General features: G+C 41.1%; 1 protein-coding gene across 1 annotated transcript in view; it reads left to right on the top strand.

Moving 5' to 3' along the window:
- TAB3 (TGF-beta activated kinase 1 (MAP3K7) binding protein 3) overlaps window positions 1-26534 on the top strand; it is a 75015-nt gene that overhangs the window by 23931 nt on the left and 24550 nt on the right. The window contains exons 2-5 of the mRNA XM_075539693.1: window positions 13606-13797; window positions 16890-18339; window positions 19194-19354; window positions 24967-25060. Of these exons, the coding sequence (XP_075395808.1) occupies window positions 13696-13797; window positions 16890-18339; window positions 19194-19354; window positions 24967-25060 (1807 nt within the window). The 5' untranslated portion in view covers window positions 13606-13695. The remainder of the gene's footprint in view (window positions 1-13605; window positions 13798-16889; window positions 18340-19193; window positions 19355-24966; window positions 25061-26534) is intronic.

Genomic DNA, 26534 nt, shown 5'->3' with positions numbered 1-26534 from the left:
TTATATACATGTACGAAAACCCCTGAAATTGGAACCTTAACTGCAAACATTCTTGGTTTAAAAGCAAGTTTTGGTTTAAACTTGCCATTTTCTTTTAAAATTAAGATAGCATCTTAATCTTACCAGGTAGCTCACAGTACAGATGAATAGTGATTAAGAACACAGACTTCAAGTTGTGTGTCCTAGCTTGGCTCCTTGTTGCTTATGTGACTGCGAGGATATTCTTCAGCTTCTGGAAGCATTAAGTTCCTCATTTGATGATTAGGGAATTATTATGAGGATTCACTGAGGTCATGCACTTAGCATGGTGTCTAGCACATGGAAGATGCCCCTTAAGAATGACCTAAGCTCAAAACCTCCAAACGAGCAAGAAAATGCATGAGTGCTCCAAAGCAACTTACTAGTATACAGTCATGTGCCACCTAATGTCTGTTCAGACATCCGGATTGACTATCAAGATGCAGTAGAACACAGTAACTTCCATCAAGCAACATTTGTATTTCGTGTCTTTTGCATACAAAGGTGTATAAGAGTATGGTGCATCTACATATAGCCTGCAGTATGTAAGTCCTGATATTCATAATAAATGCCTTGTGTCTGTACTATACTTTCTACAAAGTTTCCTGCATAACCGTGGAGGCTTTTCCTCAGAGGCAGCAGTCTCCAATCTCTTGCATCTCCCATCTTTTGAAAGTTGTAGTGTTATCTGGCTGCTTACTTTTCTTTTAAAAATATTACCATGCAATGTATCTTGGCACCCAAATGCAGCAAAGCCATTGCTAGGGATAGCAGCGCAAGAGCCCCAGGAGAAGCACCGATTTGAAAGTGAAACAAAAGCTTATTAAACAACAGGAAGGTAGAAAATCAATGTTGTTTGCTCACAACTGAGCATGTGGCACTTGCCAAGCACAAGACCAAACCAATGCAAAGATTCTCCAAGCTGTTAAAGAACCAGCTCCCCTGAAACACCAAGGGTAATGACAATGAGAGTAGGACTTGTGTCAGCTATGGGAGAACTGTTGCCTTGAGGACCACACTTAAAACCCTCTGAGCACATTCAAAACCACTACTTAAGGTACAAAGCTGGTTCGGGATGCTTCGAGGAGAAGCAGCCCCAGCTTCGGATAAGGCATTTGCACAATGTCCAAATCATCTTGCATCCTGTTTCACCAGATGTATTGTGGTGGTGTAGTAGATACACTTTGGGCTGTGATCTGCATGATCGGCAGTTCGGACCACCAGCAGCTTTGCAGGAGAAAGACTGGCTTTGTAGGCCTGTAAACAGTTAAAATCTCGGAAACCCGTGGCCGGTCCCTAAGAGTCAGCATTGACTTGATGGCTGCGAGTTTGGTTTTTGATTTATTGTGGACACAGGGCTATGCATGCTTGTTTCTGTTCAACTGTCTTTACTAGGGCAGGCCCATCAGAAAATAAGTGATGCCTGTGTATATGTATATATATATATATTGTTAATTATAAAAGTTCACTCACGACAAGGCTGGCTACCTCCCGCTCAAACCTGAGAAATGCTTACTGCACCATATTTGGCATGTTAATAGTGGTTTCCAAAGGCAGCTGTTACTGTCTTTCTGGGGCCTCTCATGAGGGTGCCTTCTGGGATTTTAGTAGGAGGGGCTAGGATGCTAAGCTTGTATGGGGCAGTCTTGCAAAACAAGGAATTGTTTCGTCAAAGTTATTGCATCAGTTGCTACATTGAGAAACACTAGTTTAATATTTACAGTAGTGTCTGAAAGCCTCTCTGTGAACACATTTCAGATGTCTCAACAACACCTCCCCCTGCCCCCCATGGAAGGGAGTGAGCAAAGCCAAGCCCTAGTGCCTGGGACACCATAGGCAGTAGAAACTAGGCAAGCTGCAAGAGAGTGCCTGTCCTGTCCAGAAGGGGAGCCTCTGCTTCAGCTGCTGCTGCTACTAGATCTTCCAATTTTTTTCTGAGAAAAGCTGGATATCTTAGTTTTATATTTAAATACCCCCTCCCTTTTAAAACTGTGGCTCAACTTTTTTTTAACACTGTTAGGGCCAAACCAAACAGATTTGTGGGCTGAATTTGACTCACAGACCATTGGTTTACAATCTCTAATAGTTATTTTAGGAAGTGAGCTAAATTCTGGCAGCCTAATATTTAGGGAGGGCCGGCATAGCGCCTCCCAGTGGATTTGCTGAGTTGAGAAAAGCCAGCAGACACAAAACACTGGGTGTTGCAGTCATTTGCTGGACTTCAGGGAATTGGAGCATTGGAGCAGAGCACTCGGGAGTTTCCTCTCTGATTGGGAGGAGGGACTCTGCAGTGAGTGTGTGTGTGCACGCGCGCGTGTGTGCACGCGAGCGCGCTTAGCAGCTGCTCTTCTTCAGGAACAGAACCTTTGCGGTATGGCACGTGCACTTGTGAATTAAGGAGGTAGCTGCATACTGATTCCACCCAGAAGTTAGTACCTGCCCCACCACTACGCTGAGACTGTTGAATTGAAAGTTCTTGCAAAGCCTCCAGACAATGAAGGTGCAACCTTGCAGAACCTCCTGGCTCTTGTGGCTTCTGAACTATGTGCCTTCAGTACCTTTTCTCTCTGGTTCTCGGCTACCACCTACATCGCTCCACAACCTCTTCATTGCGGCTCTGTGCTGTCGTGGGTGGTGGGGGTGACATTGTTTCAAGGTGTTCCAGGAGTTTGGCCCCATCCTAGCTTATCCTGTACAGCTCAAACCTCTGTCTGGCTTCAATGACTCAAATAATCATGAATCACTTGATTGGTGTATAAAACTCAACAGCCCCACTGTAATGTGGTTGAGAAATAAAGCCCAGTGTTTATTTTGCATTGTTGCTGTGTGCATCGACATTTATGGGCAAAAATAAATTGTGTTTTGTAATCTAACTCATCATATCCAACTGTATAATCGCCCCAGATACCAGTATGAAAATGTTTGTTGTTAGTTGTATTTTGTGAAATTAAATGAAAACACACGTGTGTATGGGCGCACACACGTAATTCAAGCTGTGTTTTTAAGGGAAATAGGCTTGTTTTATGAGCTGGAACCTTTCTGTTTGTTAGCTGTCAGTTGATTTAATGTTCCAGGAAATAGCTTTTTTGTAAAGCATTTTACCCTTTGGCAATCATCAAGAAATTACTAAGTTAGTAAATATTACTGTGAAAGACTTAATGATTATCCTTATCAATTAGTGCTTGTGTGAATGAATCCTTATACACAGGGAACAGCAATAACCACTATTATGAATACATAGTTTCTAAAGAAGAACATGTTTATATCAGTTTAGATTCCTATTTGTGAAAAATAGATCTGCTGTTCATCATCTCTTTAGATAGCAACCGTCTTCTTTGTAGTTTTTGTAAGGCGTGGGCTTCTATCTTCAAGAAGTTTTTATAGGTTTTATTCAAATTCAAGTATTGGTAACCATTGGGTGGGTGGGGAAGAAAGCACAACTTCTTCCCTTTGCCTCTGTTTCTTTCATGTTAAAATAGGTAACATCTGTACACGAATTCTTTCCTTCCCCTTGCAGTCCTTCCCCCCCTCTCATACCAGTAATGCTCTCTTTGTATGATAAACTAATGAGGGCTTGCTGTCCCCCACCCCAGCTAGTAAAAGAAAGGTGCTCATCATTACTGGGAAAAGCTTTGCTCTCGGTGAATGACAGAGTGTAAAGAAGACAGACTTTGGAGAAGGCAGCATGGATTTGAGTCATCCTGCCAGAGCCAGACGCTTCTTCTCTAATTATGTGTTCTCATCTGTAAAATGGAGAGGATTATAGTTACCTTCAGGACATAGTGGTTCAGTAACTAGTAACCACTAATGAGCACAATTGCATGAGCAGTGACTTTGAATCCTTGGGAGCACCTGAGGAATCTGTGGAAGTGCTTTGGGCTAGGTTGCTATCTGCAAGGTTGGTGGTTCAAACCCATCAGTTGCTCCCTTGGAGAAAGATGAGGCTATCTGCTCCTATAAAGATTTACATCCTCAAAACCCCCTTTAGGGTCCTCTGAGTTGGAATTGACTCAGTGGCAATGGGATTTTTGATTTTAGTAAATGTAAAAATTCACATTAGATTTCAAGGACTTGGTTTCTTCTATCAATTTTTATATTGATTACATGTTAAAACAATATTTTCCATATATGGGTTTAATAAAATACATGAATATTAGCTCTATCTGTTTTGTTTCTTTTTAATGATTTGATCATGCCGACTAGAACATGGAAACCACTGTGTACAGCTGACCTTGTCATTTTATTGGCCAGCACTGCCTTAGAGTATTGGCAGCCGGGTTGCTCATCTAGTTATGAATCTGGCTAGTGCAAATTATAGATTTTCTTACAGTGCAAATAAAAACGATAGATAAATCAAACCCTGGTAGAGAAACAAGGTAAAACGCACACGTAAGAATTAAAGATGATTTGTATTTTAAATTAAAGACTAGTTTATTAATCTGCTAGACTTTCTTAGCATTTCGGATTTGGAATATTTCTAAAGGGACAAACTGGGGAAATGTACTCATTGATTTCAGTAGCTACAAGCTATTTTTCCTCTTTTTCCTATTCATTCCCAAACCATTGTACACAAGTGATCCTTCTTCCCCCAATTTGGGGGAAGGGGGACAGGAAGCAGGGGACAAAGTTCATGTAAACGCTCTTCTATATATGAGTAGGAAGTGTATTTTGCTTTAGTGAAACAGATAGTTTCATCATGTACAATTTCTTCCTCACCGTTTAACAAATACTGTGATCAGGCACTCTGTTAAGCTCTGGAAAGGCAATTGCAAACAAGGCATAGACCCTGAAAAGAGCTGCAGATCTTTGTTCATTTCATTTTGTTTTTGCTTTTGATTTGGAAATAACTTCAAATTTACAGACAAGTTGTAAGAATAAAAATGAGTGCAAAAAACCATGATATAGCCTTCAGCCAAATTTACTTGTTAGCAATTTTTCTTGTGTATTTTCTGTGTGTGTGTGTGTTTATATAAACACATTCATACATGCTTCTTTCTGTGAGCCTATTGAGAGTGTGTTGCTTACCTCATGCCCTTTACCCCTAAATGCTTCATTGCATAATTCTTGAAACACAGGGATATTCTTTATAACCACAGTACAGCTACTAGTGCAGCAAAACGAGTAAATGCAATAAATTTAGCATTTATAGATTACTTCTTTATAGCTACCATCTATATTTCAATTTTGGCAATTAGTTCATTCATTTCTTTTGTAAAGATTCCCCACTCTAATCTAGGATCACATTAGATTTAGTTCTCATGTCTCTGTCACCTTTAATCTGAAACATGTTTTCCCTAGCCTTTTTCTTTAGAAGAGTAGTGTGAGGGTATTGTCCAACCTCCTCTGACTATACAACGGGGAAGGAGAATCAAATGCATCAGCCCAAAGCTAGTTGCTATGAGGCAGAGGTCAGACATGCCTCTAACCTCCAACTTCCTCTGCCAATTCTGGCACCAGCTGCCCTTCCCAGGGCACTCACTCGCCGTCTGTTTCCCAGGCAGATTCAAAGCCACATTGCAATAGCCCCATGAACTCACAGGCAATACTCCCGGTTTTGGAGGCTGATTGGAGAAGTTAACAGGTTATCACAAGTCAGGATCAAAAAACTTTAAGGCAGCACCAAGGCAGCACCCCTTCACAGCCAGCAGCCAGGTAAGTCTCTCTCTGGTTCTCAGCCTCTCAGTTACTTGCTGCCTTGGCCTCTGTGGGCTAAGCAACCCATTTACCATTTTGCAGTGTAGCTCCTCTGCTCCGCTCCGCTCCGCCTAGGCATGGCACCTCTGCTGCTTCTGCCACTTCTGGCAGGGATCTCACACGTGCCCTGCTCTTGGCTTTTCTTTCTCGATGGTCACAGGAATCACCCTCTGCTTCTGAGATGGCTTTCTTAAATTCACAGGAAAGACAGAATTGGTCGGTCTCCTCTAACAGTGTCTCTCATGCCCTATTGTATGGTCCCACCCAGTCATTTGGTGGGAGTTATAGAGTTATGGATTGAAGAGGTGTAAGTGAGTAATTTCACTTCACCCCAGGTGTTTAGTAGGGAAGTTAATGGAATCATAGATGCTTAGAATATAGTTCTTTTGTTCGGGGGCCCTCCTCAGCGCAAGGCCCTTTGGCTATGCCCTGCTCAAGCAGCTATTTACAAAGCTCTTTTAGCTGTATCAAATGTAAAAGGGCATCCCACTCCACAAATCAAGCGCCTACCTGAAGGCACTCAGCTGGTTTGCTCCATGTGCTGTGGAGCCCTGTGGTCTGGTCCGGTCTGGCCTTTTTCTTGGTACTGCCTATCATGCCGAACCATCAGTAAGCCGAGCGTGAATTTGCTGTTCTTCAGTCAGCTTAGCATAAGGAACTCCCCAGGAGGCTATAGGTGCAGACTGGAAGAAGGAAGATACTGTGTCAGGAGTGGACACTGTGGGCATTTGGGCCTCTGCTTCATGCAACTTACTCGTACCTTCAGGTCCGGCTCTAGCCTGATCTCAAATGTACCACTTCCATTTAACAATGGCATGTTCCTGTGCATGTCGAACTCTATAACTATGAGGGTCAGACAATACCAGTTCATGATGGGCAGCTCAGGCCTCATGGTGACTTGGTGGCCCATGGTGAGGCGTTCAGTCTCCACTAAGTCCCAGTAACAGACCAAAAGCTGTTCTTGAAAAGGGGGAGTACTTGTCTGCAGAGGATGGTAGGACTTTACTTCAAAATCCCAAGGGTTTAGATATTAAGGGCTCAAGTAGAAGGCAAATGGTTTGAGAATGATGATGGCAACAAATGTACATATGTTTTGGATGTATGTATGGATTGTGATAAGAATTGTACGAGCTCCCAATAAAATGATTTTTTAAAAAATCCCAACGGTCTACGCTGTGATTCACCAATAGGGGCCTGCCAAAGTTTCCCACACTGCATCTCTAACTATGACTGACACCCCTAGCACCATTGGGCCAGCTGGATCATGTGGTCCCAGTGGAAAATCAGCTTGCAATGCAGCCTGAGCCTGTTGCAGAGCCTTTTTTTATTCTGGGCCCCACTAAAAATCGGAAGCCTTTTGTGTCACTTGATAAATAGGTCGAAGTAGAATACCCAAGATGATGGGATATGTTGCCTCCAAAATCCGAAGAGGCCCCCTAGGAGTTGTGCCGCCTGTTTAGTTGTTGGGTGGGGTGGGGAGCAGATCCAACAGCTTATTCTTCACTTTAGTAGGAATATCTCAACATGCCCCACACCACTGGACCCCCTAGAAATTTTACTAAGGTGAAGGGTGCCTAAATCTTCATTGCGTTGATTTCCTAACCTCTTGCATGCAGATGTTGTACCAATGAATCCAGAGTGTTTGATACACCCTCCTTAGTGGGTCCAATCAGCATAATGTCATCAATATAGTGGAATAATGTGACATTTTGTGGAAGAGACGGGATCAAGATCGCTTTGGACTAAATTATGGCACAGGATAGACGATTTGATATATCCCTGGGGGAGAGTTCTGAAAGTATATTGTTGCCCCTGTCAACTGAAGGCAAACTGCTTCTGGTGGTCCTTCGAGACTGGTATTGAGAAGAAGGCATTGGCCAGATCAAGAGCTGCATACCAAGCACCAGAAGTATTAATTTGCTTAAGCAATGAAATCACATCTGCAACAGCAGCTACAGTTGGGGGTCACCACCTGGTTAACTCTATGATAACCCACTGTCATTCTCCAGGATGCATCTGTTGTTTTGATTTTCCGGTCAAATTGGTGAGTTAAACGGGGATGTGGTAGGAATCACTACCCCTGCATCCTTCAAGTCTTTGATACTGGCACCAATCTCTGTAATTCCTCCAGGAATGCAGTATTACTTTTGGTTTACTGTTTTCCTAGGCAATGGCAGTTTTAATGGTGTCCACTTTAGCTTTTCCTACCATAATAGCCCATATTCCACATTTTAGGGATCCGATATGGGGGTTCTGCCAGTTACTAAGTATGTCTATTCCAATGATGCATTCTGGAACAGGGGAAATAATGACAGGATGGGTTCAGGGACCCACTGGACCCATGGTGGTGCCTACCTGAACTGAAACTCCGTAGATAATTTGACCTCCATATGCCCTGACTCTGACTGGCAGGTCTTTGAAACATTTTGGGTCTCCTGGAATTAATGCCAGTTTAGAGCCAGTATCCAGTAATTCCCGAAAAGTTTGATTGTTTCCTTTCCCCCCAGTGAACAGGCATTCTTGTGAAAGGCTGCAGCTCCCTTTGGGAAAGGCTAGAAAAAGGACTAACAGTATAAACCTCTGATGATGTTGCAGGGTCCTTCTTCAAAGGAACCTACCCTCTCCCTCATTCAAGGGGTTATGGGTCTGTAAACTGGCCCAGGTCTGAGAATTGATTGAGGAGGTCGTGACTCTCTAGTCTGCTGTTCACCTGATCTAACGTTCTTCCACCTGTATAGATCACAAATATTTAGTGGGTTCCCCACATATTTCACTTCTAGAGACACGGTGGCTAAGTAGCCAATGCCATAAGTTCACGAGTCAGGTTGTTTTGATTACAACAGAAACTTTGCTGTCCGTTATGATAACCATGCCTACCCTGCCTGTATTGATTCTGTGCTGACACCTGCCCCCTACCACCATGGGACCCTATCAGCCCCATTGTAGGCAAATGTCGGCGTTCACTTAGGGCAGTTCCCACTGTTAATCCTGGTGCACATAAAATAACCAATCACAGGAGCCTTCAGAGATACTGGGGCCCACTTTACAATTTGTTCATTAAGGTTGGGGTGAAAGTTATGTCCTCGAGACACTCATTTTGGGGGTCTATGGGATTCTGATAGATACGTCCCAACATACCAATTTCTCTAAGCTATAGATACTACAGTGTACCAAGTTAGGTCAGGTACTTCAAGTTGGTCTAATCTAGGCCATTTGGCAGCCCAGGCTTTAGTGAACAAGCCAAATAAGCTATTAGATCCTTTCTTACCCTCTCTTGCCGAGACATTGAAGGAAGTATATGTCCTTAGGGGCCTCATATCAAGAAACTCAGACTGGTCTAATGTTACATTCCTTCCACCAGTGTCCCACACCCTTAGTAACCATTCCCATGGATTTTCCCCAGGCTTCTACTTATGTGTATTAGAAAACTCAAGCAGATCTTTATGAGTATAGCACTCTTCTTCCTGAGTCATCATCTGAACCTCACATTTAGGAACTTTCTCAGACTTAATTCTAGGTACAGGTCTAGAGGAAATAATGGGTGGTAGGGGTGTTCCTGGGGTCTCTCAGCAAATCTTGCCAGGCCTCTCCCCCAGGCAATGCTACAGATGCAACCCCACCTGGTATTTTGCCTTAAACAGTTTGGCTCACTGTACTCTAGTCCATACTCTCAGTATCCTCCTCTTCTGGATCATCAGCCCATATGTTCCCATCCCATGTCTCAGGGTCCAAATTCTTTTTTCAGGATAATGCCCTTACTTTGATATCAGACACTGTTCTAGACCTGCAATTCTGCCAACGCTGTAATTCAACTACCCGTAGGATGAGACTCTGGATTTGGTGTTTGGCAATGTCAACTCTATTCCAAGAGGAGAGAAGACTCTCCTTTGCAGCACATGCAGAAGCTTTTAGGTCTGTTCTTCAGCATTTGAGAAATGCTTCTGAGTTTCTGAGATTATCCCTTTCCTTGATCCCATTTTCAATTGTAAGGAGGACCAGCCAACCAGCTTCCCTAAACTTCTCATCCTGACAAAACTGCTGGAAAAAATCAAACACACAATCACGGAGAGCCTCTCCTCTCACCAGCACTTCATCTATTGGTGGTGACACTGTGGATCTTAGCTTTGCGACGTCACACCGTGGATGAACACCACCCACTCGAGTAAAAGTGTCAGGTTTATCCATGCCTTTAGAGGTAGAGGCAGCATCCTCAGTGTTGTTAGACCTAATCAGACTGGAGAATCAATTTGAGAAGCTCCTATTTATGTTCTTGTTTCTCTAGAGCCACTCCTGGTACCATTGTGTTAGGCAGGGTTCCCTAGAGAAACGGAACCAGGACACTTAGGATTTCACATTGTGTGTGTGTGTGTGTGTGTGTGTGTGTGTGTGTGTGTACACACACACAACAAGAAGGAACATAACAACTAAATAGTCCACACAGAAATAACAGGGTTCAGTTCAACTCACTTCTGTGGAACAGTTAATATTACTAGAAGTCCTTCAACTCACAAGGGCTGCCAGGTCCAAGGTCAAAGAAGCAGACAGCAGAGTCCTTCCTGGGGCAAGGCAAGCAGAGTCTGCCTACAGGCAGCAAGCAGCAAGGTAGATTACCAAAGTCAGTAGCCCCAGAGCTTAGCGAAGCAGGCCCGGATGGGATATCAAACACAAGCAATGCAAGGCGACCACCAGCCTCAAGCTCAGGCTATAGAAGCACCAGCGGCATGGTGAAGCAGGTCTCGAAGGAGCCTTAAGCTCTACGACACGATCTCCAGATTGGCCTGACTCACAGGTAGTGTAGCTCACAAGTTGAGGCAGAGAACTAGCTACAGCAGCAGCACACTTGCTCCAGAATGCTCCAATCATCAGGGAGAAAGAGATAGGGGCTCGGACCTTGCAGAACCATTTGTTTCTTTGTCCTCCAATCAAACTGCGACCTATTAATTCCACATGTTTCCATTGGCCAGGTTGGCATAATAAACCTACTGTTCTCACGAATGGTTTTGGATTTCTAGTTTGGATTTGGAGTTCCTTTTTGGGCATATTGACAGATTGATATCTTAGACTCAAAGAAAGAGCATGGTTCTTACAAATTGAGGAACCTTTGGTCTTTAAATGTTAGTGAAGACTTAGTAGTGGATGTAACCGTAAGACTAGAGGGTGTAGAATGAGACGAGGAGGCAGCCTAGGGCTAAACCTAGGGAAATGCCAGCATTATAAGTGAAGAGAGGTAGGCTGCAAGCGGCTTTAGCATGATGTTGCAGAGGCTGGAAAAGAATTAGCATTTCCCACAACAGGAAGGAGTGGTGAGTAGCATCAGATGTTGCAGAGCTCAAAGGGGACAGAAGATGCCCTTTGTAGTTAGCACCAGAGAGATGTTGCAGACTGTTTCAGTGGAGTAGTGTCATGAGTCAGATTAGAGCAGACCAAGGAGTGGTTTGCAGGAGCAGAGTAGTACAGAAAGCCCATATGCATGCAAATCAAATGGTCTGTGTCTTTTCCCATATTTTAATTTTTCATCATGTTCTTTAGACATCTTTCCTGTTGATAGTTAGAAGTCATTACCCAAAATACCACACTCGTTGCCATTGAGGGAGAAAGATGAGACTGATTTTGTAAAGATTTACACCCTCAGAAACTTACAGGGCTGGTCCACTGTGGCCCATAGGGCTACTGTGAGTCAGGATGGTCTCAATGGCAGTGAGTTTAGTGGTTTGGGAAAGCAAAGTAGAATGCACTGGAGCCTTGCGGCCATCCTTTAGACACAAGGACTGTTTGTAACCCTTTGGAAATCTGGGCTCGGAGAAGAGAAGAGAGAGAACTAGACGCCCAGTAAAAGGCAATAGATAAAATCCTCCGGCTGAGCATGAAAAGTCAAGTTTGTGATTATATATTATTTCATTATAAGCCAGCAAAAATCAATCCGTATTTTTCTTGAGCATTAAAAAATATGATTCAAATATTCTCGGAGATTCTCTTGTGCTCCTCCAGGATGATTGAGCTCGATTGGTAAGAAATAGAAGATTCGGTGGGAGATGAGCTGCCCTTATGTTATGATTTCCATGCATTCGGTGAAGCCACTTACTTGATTCTTCTCTCCAAATTGAAAATATGTGACTGTTAAGTAGGTGAACACAAAAGAAACCTGATAGTCTATGGTACACACGTTATGTACACATGATAGTCTATGGTATACACATGATATACACATGACAGTCTATGGGATACACAAGCACATTTCCCCTTTTTAAAATTGGAAACAGATTAAGAAGTAGGCTGGTTAATTAACCCTTGGTATAGTTGTTTTATGATGAATGCCTAATTTATGTGGATGGCTAATTTGAAACTAGTGCTGCTGAGATGGAAGGTCAGTTTCCTTTACTCAAACTGTATCCTGCCATCTCAGCCTGTGCCACTGGCAACAGAATGAGGTGAGAGCCTAGCTAGGCAGGTGTGACTGATGGTGAGCCAGTGCCGTCATCGCTGCAGACAAAGGATTTTGTATTTCCATTTTGTTGTCCACCTATTTAGTGTCGAAGTCGGACTTTCTTCCCTGAGGCTATCGCACTCAGACCTTTTGGCCTCATAATGGAGGGAGGGTGCAAAGGGAATGGGGAAAGTGCTTTGTAGCATTATTGCATCCTTATGTCATGGAAGTTTTATTATTTCAGACATCAAAATGAGTGCTCTGCTTTAGGACAGTGATGTGATAGCCCTTGAGAAAACAGGTGTGATTACATGTACATATGTAGAATTTCTCAAGGCCATACAAATACAACTATCAAATACTACTACTTTTTTAAACTCTTATTTTTTGAGCCACAGATTGGCGACATTACAAGGGATACCCCCACTCAAAAAGCAGAACCCCCCCTCCAAAAATAGGCATTTACAATTTTTTAACAATACAACCTTGTTACCTTCAAAGTACACTACATTACACGTAATGCAGTTGTCAGATCTGCAATTCTTTTCTTGGAAACATTTTTCAAACTCATCTGTTTGGATGGCTGACAGCACCTCTCTCATTTTTCTCTTCACCTCTTCTACATCCAAATGCTGTCCTTTCATGTCCCTCTTCATTGTCAGAAACAGAAAGAAGTTGCACAGAGCGAGGTCAGGTGAGTAAGGTGCGTGGGGGCACGAGGAGCATGCTGGTTTTTTGCCCAAAAGTGGCCCACTGAGATGACTGCGTGAGCAGTGCATTGTCATGGTGGTAAAACCAGTCCCCCGTCTGCCACTGTTACGCAATTTTTGAGAATCTCTAAATAGAAAACTTGATTAACAGTCTGACCTGATGGAACGAACCCCAGATGTACTACTAGTCAACATTTTCAACCTTCTGGGAAGTTGGCAGACGTCCAGAAGGAGGTGTCATCAATTGACATTTTACCGTTTTTTGAAACAAGGAAACCACTTGTACACTTGAGTTTTTCCCATACTGCTGTCCTTGTAAGCTGTGTTCAACATCCCTAAAGTTCCTGCAGCAATTTTCCCCAAGAGGAAACAAAATTTCACAGCTGTACACTGTTTTCTTAAATCAGCCATCACAAAACAAAAAAGGAGTTTTAAGTGAAAGTGCTTTTACCAAAAAAATTCACTGTGACCAGAGTAAACCTTCCCCCGCAACCCCACTGGGTGCACTAACTCAGAGCAAGTTCCTTGATGCTCGCCTAGTGGAGAAAATGCCCACTATGAAAACTCTGCTGGGCGGAGCTTTTCTTTCTGCTTTTTGGGAGGTCCCTCCTCATATATCAGAAAACTCTTGGCTTATTTGAAATTGTCAATTTTCCAATTTTGGAATGAAGTATACTAATATTAGATATCTTTATTATAGTTGATAGTAATGATTTGAAAGATAATTAAATGTAACAACCTTTCCATTTCTTTTCATAGAAAATGACCGCAGTGTTAGAAGATCGCTGCTATTGGAAAGCCGGTTGACAGCCATTCCTTACAAGAGCCTTGACCGCCACTTGCTCTGGCATGGCGCAAAGCAGTCCGCAGCTGGATATTCAGGTTCTCCATGATCTCCGGCAGCGTTTCCCTGAGATTCCAGAGAATGTGGTCTCTCGGTGCATGTTACAGGTAGATAACCTTCCAGTGATGGTGAAATTAAGTTACGTTTTTACTTATCAGAAGTAATTTGTGTTGTGGTGACTAGAACTTCGTGCTGGCTGGGAAGTGGGGGAGGGGGGTGGTCAGCATTGACAGCAAAGTTTCTCAAGGTATTTGGGATTGGCAATTCTTTACTTTCAGTCTAACCCTGTGCATTGTAGGATGTTTAGCAGCATCTCTGGCTTCTACCCACTAGGTACCAATAGCAACCTCCTGTTCCCCTGTGAGTTGTGATGGTGAAAAACAGCTCTAGATAATGCAAAATATCTCCGCGTGGAGCATCACTAACAGAGAAAAGTAAAGGCATGTGGTGAAAGGGGACAACATGCTCCGTAGTATTCACGTTTTACATTTTTTGGTATTGTGCCATCAGCTCTCAAATCCTTACAGTTGAGTAGCAAGCATACCATATTATCTGAGGGCTCCATCATAGCGAAAATTGTGAGGGTGGCCCAAGAACAGGCTGCATTTGGTTCTAGTGTTTATAAGGTCTCTAGGAGTTAGAACTGACTCAGTGGCTGCCAACAGTAGCAACAACACACACCTTTGAGCTAACTTTTAAAAATCTATACATATTTCACGTTCTTTCGTACTGGATTTTTCATTTTCAAGTGCTAACTAATATCTAATTCTAAGTTTAAGCCTACTTTCTTTCACTTAATTACATGTCCTTATCTCGTTTCTTCGTTTGGAATAAATAGTTCACGTCCTTGGTAGACTGCATCTTTCCACTAAAGGGGCAATTTTGGATTATGGTATTTCCCCATTTGTTTGATTTGGGGAGCAGCATTTCTACCTTGCCCACTATTTTATCCTCACAGTCGGTGCTGATGTTCAAACCAGGGCTTTGAACCAGCTTGAACCAATTCCATCATGTCCACAAAGCAAAACTGGAGCACACTTGAATTTTCAAAATTTAGATAGTCTGGAATGATAATCGGAATGGCAAACTGTATGTGTTGAAACCCTGGAATGGAAGCCTTCTGCTGGCATTTGGATTATTGGCAAGGTGATGGAGAGCACCACATGCTCATCTTTGATCGGTTTGTTGCTAACACTGCTCAAAATCCACCGAGCAAAAGACTCGGTAACTTTTTGTCACCTACATTGCCCTTCTTTTCTAAGAGGGAGGTTAAGTTTAAGGCGCATTTCCCATTCTGGTTCACCCAGATTTCAAAAATTCAGACCTGTTCCAGTTTCACTTCTTCTGCCATGGTTAACCCGACAAGATCCCTTCGTTAGCTCTTTATTTGTCCCAGTGCTTTTATTTCATTTAGCCAGCCGATGGCATCGAACTTTACTTTCAATGTATTAAATACCTTATAATAACTTATTATCCACAACACATTGTCCCAAGCCTTTCCCATTTCCCCCCCTTTGGGGTTAATAGCGTATGTGGCTGTGGAAACTACCGCCTACTTTCTAAGAAGTGTCTTCTTTTGCATTAAATTATTTGAAATTTGGTAGTTTGAATTTTATTATATAAGCTTAAAGACTTCTCCCTGGACTATCATTCCTCGATTATTAATTAAAAACCTCAAATAGTAAAGTGTGCATGATTGTTTCAGGTTTCAAATGGAACACTAGTTTTGGTTCTTAGCTGATTCATAGGTTCAGAAAAAACGTGAAGGAGATATTTTGTTTTCACTTTTCACATATTTTTCTTTTAAACATTTTCCAGTTGGCAATCAATTTGAATTCTTTGGCTGCAAATTTGCTTTGTAATATCTAGCATCTCTCCCTTTTACAGCATGATTTTCAAGTAGGATAAGAAAAAGCCAATTCTTTGTGTTGTGATTATTTCCTTCTTAAATTCAACACACATTTTTCCCTATAGCTCAAAAAGCACTTCAGCATGTGTTTGAATTAAAGTACCAAAAATTTAGTATAAGGAAAAATCTGTAAATTATTTATGGAATATTGACAAAAATGAGAATTCTTTTTGTAAAAGCGATTATTTCAAAGGCAATGAGTGATGCATGTTTGAGGCTAATAAATCACTCTGAATTCTGTATTTTAATGGAAAACTTAGATTTTTAAAATGAGGGAGCCCTTTGCTATTTGCTTTGAGTTCTGTCTCTTAGAACTTCTAAAATGTCAATTTTCTATTAACTTGTGTGTGTGTGTGTGTGTGTGTAAAATTTGAAGTCATTAAATGTGATTTTGGGTCCCCACCCCCAGCCAGTCCTGGGGCTTTGGGGCTTGGCTCAAGGGGAGTCCCTCTGGGACATGGGGGGGTACAGTGAATGGTATGACTCTTTGCTGGCATGCCTACACAGTAGGGTATGCTGCCCCCCCCCCAGGGTTTCCCATATGGGCTCCAACAAATTTCTTCCCTTTTGCTTAAAAAAAAAATGTGATTTGGGGAGTATTCCAAACCACCTTTCAGCAGGCAAAGACGTTTGCAATTGTGGAGGCATGAATTAATCTCGTAAGTTGATAGAGACCAGGTTTTTGTACCTTAACTTTATTTAAGTTATGGGGCAATAGTTCAGAATGTAGGGTTTGTTTTTTCCTTTGTTTTTTACTGTACTTTAAATCTTCATAATTCAAACAATTGAAATATATAAGGATACATTTAATTAAAATAAAAGTGAAGGTTGCTTTAGAACATTGACTGTTTCGACTCTTGAAATTCATTGTAAGTTCTACTTTCATTTCAGTGCCTTCTAAAGCATGGTTATTTTCATGGTTTTCATTTGAAATATTACCTGCATATTGAAGCAATTGTGGTGAATCCAAGAATAGTCCAACGTGTTAATTTGTTGAGATGCAGCAAGTATAAAATTACTTCTGTATTTTGAGTCAGAAACTTGAGGTTGAGTCACAGTGTTCATGAATAAGTACTTTACCTTTCTGCAGCAGTAGTGGTAGTACTAGTACTGTCAGTTAAATGTTTATAAAATACCAAGAATCATTTGTGATAACCTTTTCAGTAGTGACGACCTTTTGGTGGGTCAGATACAATTTTGCACTTTATGCCATTTGTATTTCTGTAGTGACCTGGCAAAGCCCGATTTCTACTGTTGGGTTATTTCATTTTTACCATTTTTCTTCCCCAGAATAACAACAATCTTGAAGCCTGTTGCCGAGCACTTTCCCAGGAGAGTAGCAAATACTTGTATATGGAATACCACAGTCCAGATGACAACAGGATGAATAGAAATCGCCTTTTACATATTAACCTGGGTATCCATTCTTCTAGTAGCTACCACCCAGGAGATGGAGTTCAACTTAATGGTGGTCGAACACTGGTGCATAGCTCAAGTGATGGACATATCGATCCACAGCACGCAGCAGGTAAACCGCTGATATGTTTAGTTCAGGAACCGCACTCTGCTCCAGCCGTCGTGGCTGCTACTCCCAACTACAATCCATTTTTTATGAATGAACAGAACAGAAGTGCAGCTACTCCTTCACAACCTCAGCAACCATCTTCCATTCAAACAGGAATGAATCCATCTGCTATGCAAGGGCCTTCACCGCCGCCGCCGCCACCTTCATACATGCACTTACCTCGGTATAGTACAAACCCAATTACTGTTACAGTATCCCAAAACCTCCCCTCTGGACAGACTGTACCACGAGCTTTACAAATTCTTCCACAAATTCCAAGCAATCTCTATGGGTCTCCTGGTTCTATTTATATTAGACAGACATCTCAGACTTCATCAGGAAGACAAACTCCTCAGAGTACGCCATGGCAGTCTTCACCACAGGCCCCAGTGTCTCATTACAGTCAACGACCTTTACCTGTGTATCCACATCAACAGAACTATCAACCTTCTCAGTATTCTCCCAAACAACAACAAATCCCTCAACCTACTTACCATTCACCACCACCTTCTCAATGTCCCTCACCCTTCAGCTCTCCACAGCATCAAGTACAACCGACTCAGTTGGGCCACCCAAGTTCCCATGTCTTCATGCCACCTAGTCCTTCAACTACTCCACCCCATCCATATCAACAAGGACCTCCTAGCTATCAGAAACAGGGAAGCCATTCAGTAGCCTATCTCCCTTACTCAGCATCTAGCTTACCCAAAGGTTCCATGAAGAAAATAGAAATTACAGTTGAGCCTTCTCAGAGACCTGGAACAGCACTTAACAGGAGTCCTTCACCCATTAGTAACCAACCATCTCCTCGGAACCAGCACTCCCTTTATACCGCTACCACGCCGCCGTCCAGTTCTCCTTCACGAGGGATTTCTAGCCAGCCCAAGCCTCCATATAGTGTTAATCCTGTGTATATTACATACACACAGCCAACTGGACCTTCGTGTGCTCCATCGCCGTCTCGGGTGATACCCAATCCAACTACAGTGTTTAAAATTACTGTAGGCCGAGCAACGACTGAAAATCTTTTAAACTTAGTGGACCAAGAAGAGCGCTCTGCAGCACCAGAACCAATTCAGCCAATATCAGTGATGCCAGGCTCAGGGGGAGAAAAGGGAAGCCATAAATATCAAAGAAGCTCTAGTTCTGGATCAGATGACTATGCCTACACACAAGGTAAATGTTAGCCTTTTATGCAATGTAGTCTTTGGGGGTGGGGTGGTACTTGCCTAGTCAAAACAAAATAGGTTGGCAGTTTCGTTTTCATAGGATGTTCACTAATTTCAAAATGTCAGAAGTTGGGTTGCTATTAAGAATAAACTTCATGCTTCAGAGTATTATATAGACTTTGTTCTAAAATAGGAAATTGTAGATAGAAAAATGGCCTGATAAGAGGTACTTGCTTCTTTTTTACTGGAAGAATATTAATGAGAGACGAATAAAATATATATTGTAAAAAATAAACGACAGAGTAGGAAAATAGATTCATAGAATGGATTCAAGCTCATCAAGGTGAAAAATTTTGTATTTTTAAAAATTGAGGACCTGAAGGGCATAAGGATATCTATAAATATATGTTTATAAGAAGTGGTGTTAATGAGGACGAATGCTGTTGGATCAGTTAATAGTAGGCCTAACTAAATATATAGAAGAGTAATTTATAAAGTCTTCAGATCATTTTAATATATTGGAGAATTTAGTATTCTTTCAATAGGTAAGAAGTTGAAATAATAAGGATTATAATTCAAAGTGCCTTGTCTTGAGCCTGCTTAAGATACACAGAAGTAGAGTTAAATCCTAGGGCAGCTAAGGATTACAGACCATGAAAGACGTATGAATAATGTCATTCTGGTAGCAGTTATAAGAGTCAGAGCCAATATTGAGGTATGGAATAGCATTAGAAAAATATAAGAGTAAATGCTGACCAAATTTGGATGATGGGATTCCTTATGAGTAGTTTATGCATTCGAAAATTCTAGCTCACCTGTCCAATGTTATTCTCTGTAATGACTTTATCTGTAACGCTGTAGCCTTGCTGTTACATCAGCGAGCAAGGATGGAGAGGTTAGCAAAGCAGTTGAAACTCGAGAAAGAGGAGCTAGAGCGCTTGAAGGCTGAAGTTAACAACATGGAGCATGACCTGATGCAGAGACGGCTTAGAAGAGTCAGTTGCAACACTGCTATCCCGACGGTAAGTGATCTGCTGGGGTGTGTTGAGAGCAACATGGAGGAGATTGGTTATCTGGGCTATTTGGTTTTCCTTTCCTTGTTGTGCATGGAAGAATTTTTTTTAAACAGTGGATGGACTTTTTCCTTCAATTACTCTTAGCAAAACAGTTTGATACTTTATTTTTCATGTGCATGAAGGCCAGAGGTTCATCAGTATTCTGAAATACTGATGAATCTAATCGAGGCATAGCATCTCATTTACCATAGATTACTTTCCATCAGAATGGGAGACTGAAAGAAAAAAACAAAACACCCTAGCCAAATATTTAATAAATTGTTCTCTGTGTACTTTATTAATTCTTCTAAGCATATCATACATATATGTGTATGACTATATTTTCAAACATTTAAGCATTATTCTTTTAGGTATGTTAATTAAAATGAATTAAGAGGAGAGCAATACGAATTTGCGGAAAGTGTAGATTAGACACTATTTCAAAGCAGAGCAATTTTATAAAATCCAAGTAATGATACAACCTGGGATAACCATATTGACAGACCTAAGGGGGAATGTTAAAGTGAAAAGACTAGGATGATGTCTGTTTTTCACATCCTAGTTATATATGAATTCTAAAGTTCTTAAACAATTTGGAAGGTTTTGAAACACATCTTTTACAATTGTGTGATCACAACCTCTCTGTGATCCAACCTCCTCTATCTTCTTTCAGCGTACATTAATTCCACAGACATTGTCATGCAGTTTTTGAATGTGGTACTGTGCTAGGTGCTGAGAACACACGTGCTAGTGAGAGGAATAGATACAGCAACTGATGTAGCAACAGATACTGCAGCATGGTAAGTGCTGTGTGTGCTCACTTTAACGAGAGAAGGCATAGATCAATTGAGTTGATGTGTACACTCAAGACACTTCTTCGCGCTTATATTACCTTCCTTCTAAATGCCTTCGACAGCTCTACACGTATAAATCCTATCTGCCCTTCAAGGCTCAGCTTACACTCTTCTTTGCCCTGGGAGTCATTTCCCATTTTCCCACCATCTCTGATCTGAGGGCAATGAATCTCAATTTCATTCCCATTCTCGTTCTCATTCTCAATCTCTCTCTTGCTCTCAGAGTTTACAGTTTTAGAGAAGTTGGCCTGTGTTCCAGGCCTCTGCAGTCAGTGTGTCTTCAACTAGGTTCTCATATGGACGTTTTAAACAGGGTCGTGGCTTCAAAAGGGACCTGCGAAGTCTCTGAGAGTATATGCAGAGTTTCATATGTGTGTTTCTGTGTGAAATAGACTTAGAGCTTTCATCTGGTCCTCACCAGGTTATTAGATGGAAAACAGATAAAGGTGAAGAGCCCCTGCCCTAAATGCCAGCTGGTATTACTATAGGCCGAGAAGAAAGGGGAAGGCATTTTAGAAGGGAGCGGTAACAAAGGCTTGCAGTTAACATGGAGCTTGACTCCCAGGAGGCAGTGAATACAGTGTGTGTGAGATTTCCGATGATTTGATTAAGGTTAGTGTGCACAGGGAGAGTGGGGCTTAGGCCTTGAACTTTATTCCGCTGGTTATGAGGAACCAATTGATGTTTTTTGAAAAAAGAGACAATTGGAGAAACAAATATATTCAATAATTAAAGTGTTTTCTGTCATTGAATAGATTTTGAAGTTTAGACAGTATTGGAAGTGAGAGAAGAAAGTTTCAATTGCTTAAAACACTTGGAAAATGACAATGCTATCTCTAAATGAGAGGTGATTTTAATGTACATAAAACTCCTGCCTCGTTTCTTCTCCATTTGCATTTGGAATTGAATTCTCTGAGAGAGGCATGTTAGGATGGAACAAAGATGGGAACCCACCTATGTGGTGTTCAGCACTTTTTGATCTTTTAGGCACTAGCATAATGTAAACTGCTTTTTTGAACATAGAAGTCATTTAAAAAATAATCACTAACTTCCTTGTGTCATAACCGCTGCTACTTAAAACCCTGTTGATTGCTGTTGATTTTGGAAGTAGATGTTAGTCACATGGGTTACTATTTTAAAAACAGAAAAAAAGATTTTAGATGAGAGCTTTTACTGATGAGACATCTTTAGACAAGAAAAGAAAACGAGGGGAAGTTGGTGAAACTTCTATCTTGGGCTGTAATTTATTTTTAACTACTTATAGAGAAATCTTAAAGATTTATAGACATAGAATAATTTAACAACCCCCCATGTGGCCATCACTTGGCTTCAGAACCTGGCAGCTCATGTGGGTGACAATATTTGAGAGATGAGAAATTTGGGTGGGTAACTGACTCTATACATTTCCACTGCCAGGTCTAGAGGAAAGCAGAAGGAAATTTGAGTGCATGGCTGGGGGTGCACTCTTAGATGGTAGTTAGGATTATTGGGCTTTCGAATCATATGTGAATACCTCTCATAGACCCTTGAGTAAGTAACTTTCCCTTTGCTTGTTTTCTTATCTATGAAACGTGATGGCACTGTGTCCATTTCTTGGGATCTTGATTATATATATATATATATATATATAGCTAGAACTATATATATAATTGAATAAATATATATAATACAAATTGTTTAACATGTATGTTAAACAATTTATGCAATGCCCAATAGTAAATGTACACAACATACACATGAAGCATTTTAGAAAATAGATACATAACTGTATCAAACTGTATCAAAGAACCCAATATTGGCCTGTGAGCCAACATCTTAAGATCCCTACGATATTTCTTCCACCCGTTGTAAAAAAATTATGAAATTTTCATTTTGAAATGTCAGGTTCCTCACCTAATTTCCCCAGTGAATCTTGAAAACCCTTCACCAAAAAATCACATTGTACTTTGGATAAGCTGTAGTTACTTTTTAGAAACACCCCCCCCCCCCGCCACCACCACAATTAATGCAGAAACCGTGGGAAAAGGACACAGATCTTACAGACAAACCCAACTGAGTTCAAGTGGTTTTATTCTCTTTGGAAATGAAACTGTTGATAAAGCTGCTGCTTTTTTTTAAGTTACAAGTAAAATGTGCAGTAGCCTCTTGACTATAAAATGTATTAGAATAGTTCATACCTAGGCCCCAATTTTTACTATTCACGACCACTGTGGCTAAGGTCATCTCTCTCCTCGCCTTCCAAACTATATCAGAAGCCTTAGCCTCTTCAGCTTCCGTATTGTGAGCCTACAAAGGAAAGATTGGGTTCTTCCACATGTTCCTACAGAGGTAGCATTACTCTGTGGAGCCCCTAAATAAATTCTCTGTCTTTATGAAACTTCTTGGTAATATGTTTTTAATTATTTTAGTGTTGGCCGTTAGATGACACTAGGCAGCTAAGTGTTCCATCCAAAACATTTCTAGATGGTTTTCTATTTTGTTCTAAAATTCTAGTGTGTTGTAGCTTTTATTATGTTCTGCCTGTTATATCACTTATTTTAAACCTTTAATATCTGTTCATTGAAATGGCCGTGCATATTCTCTTAATACCTCTAACCAGCAGAAGATGTTGGAGTAGTGTGACTTAAATCCTTTTTATTTGTTTTCCTTTGCTGTTATATTAACATACTCGGTTTTTAGAAAAATGTATGTTTTTTTAACATAATAGGATTTTGCTCTGTCTTCCTCAAATATAAGCTCTTGCACCTCTTTTTATAGTCGAAATTATCCTAATAATTTCATTAATACATGGCAGTCTAATGACAGTAGGCTCTGTTGAAAGCTTCGGGAGTCATGCTTTTAGATTCTAAACCATGACTATTTTTTATTGTACAAATAGGTAGAGTCAGAAGGTTAACACTGCCAAGGGAAGTAACCCACCTACTGCCATTGAGTCCATTCCGACCCTAGCAACCGTATAGGACAGAATAGAACTGCCCCTGTGGGTTTCTAAGGCAATAAATCTTACCAAAGCAGATCCCCACAATTTTCTCCCATGGAGTGGCTTGGTGGGTTCGAACTTATGGGTTAGCAGCCAGGTGAGTTAGCTACTCCCCTCCCTCCAGACTCCTTAAGGAATGTAAAAGCTTCTAAAAAGCTGAAAATTTGGGGTGGGTGGTGTCTCTTCATATTCCGGTACTTCGTTTGCATCCTTGAAAGGCCTAAGGAATGGACTGGGCTAGGAAGATCAAGGCAGACGAAAGCAAAGCTGGAGAAAGCATAGAGCCTACTTGTTCCAGAAATTTTCATGTCTTAGATTCATTGCTTTGATCAGCCCTAAGAAAAGAATTTTTTTCTATATTTATAGATATGGAACATCTCTATAAAATTTCTAGTTCTATTTCCAGCTTTATAAGCTTGAGAATAGTATTTAACTTCTCTATGTCTCAGCTATAATTTGGGGGTGAAATTAGTTTCTACCTTGAAGGTGGAAAGGATGAGCGAAATCTGGGAAGCTCAGTACTAGAAAAGTAGTAGATGTTCATTAAAATAACTACTGACACTCACTAAGTTTAGACAAGACTAAAATCATTATTTACTTAAACATTTGAATTTTACAGTTTCCTTTACTATGAAAGCAGCAAAGATTCTCAGAGCTATCTATGTGATTGGAATATACTGGGATTTTTGTATAAGAGAACACAGTCTAGTTTTGTCACCTCTCCAAATGCTGATTTCCTTATATATCTCTGGCCATTTTGATGCCCCCGTTTTACTTGACTATTCTTGTAAAAAAAGATGTATATAGAATTTGCTAAACATGCCCTTTCTTTTTTTTAACATTTTATTAGGGTCTCATACAACACTTATCACAGTCCATACATATACATATATCAATTGTATAAAGCACATCTGTACATTCTTTGCCCTAATCATTTTCTTTCTTTTTTTCCCCTTTTCTTTTTTTTACATTTTATTAGGGGCTCATACAACTCTTATCACAATCCATACATATACATACATCAATTGTATAAAGCACATTCGCACAGTCCCTGCCCTAGTCATTCTCAAAGCATTTGCTCTCCACTTACCCTTTGCAACAGGTCCTCTTTTTTTTCCCCTCCCTCATGTGCCCTTGATAATTTATACATTGTTATTTTGTCATATCTTGCCCTATCCAGAGTCTCCCTTCCCCCCCTTCTCTGCCGTCCATCCCCCAGGGAGGAGGTCACATGTGGATCCTTGTAATCAGTTCCCCCTTTCCAACCCACTCACCCTCCACTCTCCCAGCATCGCCCCTCACACCCCTGGTCCTGAAGGTATCGTCCACCCTGGATTCCCTGTGCCTCCAGCTCCCATATGCACCAGTGTACAAGCTCTGCCCTATCCAGCCCTGCAAGGTAGAATTCGGATCATGGTAGTTGGGGGGAAGAAGCATCCAGGATCTGGGGGAAAACTGTGTTCTTCATCGGAACTACCTCACACCCTGACTGACCCATCTCCTCTCCTAAACCCCTCTATGAGGGGATCTCCAGTGGCCGACACTTGAGCCTTGGGTCTCCACTCTGCTCTTCCCTCTTCATTCAATATGGTGTATATATATACATACACACACACACATATATGGTTTGAGGCCACATTCTTTGTAATTCCCAATCAGAACGATTAATATGAAACACGGTTCTTAAAATGTTGGGCTTGATAATGACTTTCCCACAATTGCTATTTTGGGTCCATTCTTACTAGCCTGAGGAAATGACAAGATTGAGAAGCATGAACAGACAACTCCAGATAAATGTTGACTGTACACTGAAAGAAGTTGATCTCCTTCAGTCTAGAGGTAAACACTTAATTATTTGGTAAACCATAAGTAATAGTGTGATGCTTATACTGCTTGAGTAGCATTGATTTTGGTTATTATCTATTATAAGATACAATCCTGATAAAGAGATTCCTCTCTGATGCTCATGTGTGCTCGCTCGCCCCCTTCCCCCCGTCGCTGGTCAGCGATCAGATTTGGGGGGAGGGGTTACAAATGAGTTCTACGTTGGCAGTTTCATCCTTAAGTTCTTATCATTTATACAGTTCTGCGTTATCATTCTGCACGTATCCTTTTAGTCATTTACTGTAATTTACAAGTTGGTGTACTTTAATTCCAAAACTTAGTAGATCTTATGTTATGTGGCAGCAATTGGAAATATCTGTTAAAATAGGGATCTCAAATCAAAGTATCAAATGTCTCAGTTTTAAACTAAATTCTGTTTGCCATTTTTTTACATACCAGTGTATCTGTTACATGAAAACATCCAACTGTACCTTGTAATTTTACTGCAGTAGAAGCTCTCTTAACTGACTTTCATGTACTCACCTCACCAGATTAAGTGATGTTCTTGATCTGCTCTCTAAAATTAGCTAACTGATGTTCACAACTGCCTTCATATTCATGGCTAAGAAGCTACAACACTCTGGCATGTTCACATACTACTGTTCCCATAAGTTGAATTTTTTGCTTACCAAGGGTCAGTTGCTTGTCTTTCCAAACTTGTTGATGCTGGTTACTATAAATGAATAATTGAATGAACAATTTCACAAACCAACATGAATGAAGAAGCGGCTTCTCTTTGTATGAAAAACCGAAAGGTGAGTGCTTTCTAGAGACAAAAAAAATTCTATTTTCAAATTGCTTTATCAGTACTCATAGTTTCTTCATTCTAAAGAAATTGAAACAGGAAACTATGGATCAGGGGTCAGCAAACTAGGACTCAGTGGCCCATTTTTGTAAATAAAGTTTTGCTGAAACACAACCCTGCTCATTGATGTACATATTGCTCGTGGCCGCTGTGCACTACAACAGGGTTGGATAGTTAACGATACTGGTGTTGAAGGGACACAATCCTCACCGTCCAGCCCTCTACCGAAAAGCTTGCGGACTCCTGCTTGAGGTCATCATGGTTTAGGTTTACGTAAGAGAGACTACACAGAACGTCAGCCATTCAGATCTTAGTCCAAAGTAAAAATATTGTTCTATTTGTCCTGTTACATTAAAGGCCGTATGTGTCGTTTTTCTGAACAGTTTTGGGCTATGAACGGCCTTTATTTTTCTTTTACCTGCCAATTGCTGTTCTTAATTGTGGCAGCGAAGAGAGCTTCTGCATTTTCAGAGTTGACAATAAACCACCCCATTGCCATTTTGAGGCAGTATTAAACAGTGGAAGCAAGTGATCCAAAGAGCTAAGAACCTATCTGAACAGTAGACAGAAAAAGCAACGTTGAATGTAACAGTTGAGCCATCTTCTTTTAAAGGTGTTCAGATA

This window comes from Tenrec ecaudatus, chromosome X, assembly GCF_050624435.1.
Source record: "Tenrec ecaudatus isolate mTenEca1 chromosome X, mTenEca1.hap1, whole genome shotgun sequence".
In the NCBI taxonomy this organism is placed as follows: Eukaryota; Metazoa; Chordata; class Mammalia; order Afrosoricida; family Tenrecidae; genus Tenrec; species Tenrec ecaudatus.
Note: the sequence above shows the minus strand (reverse complement) of the source record. Positions and strands in the feature narration are given on the sequence as shown.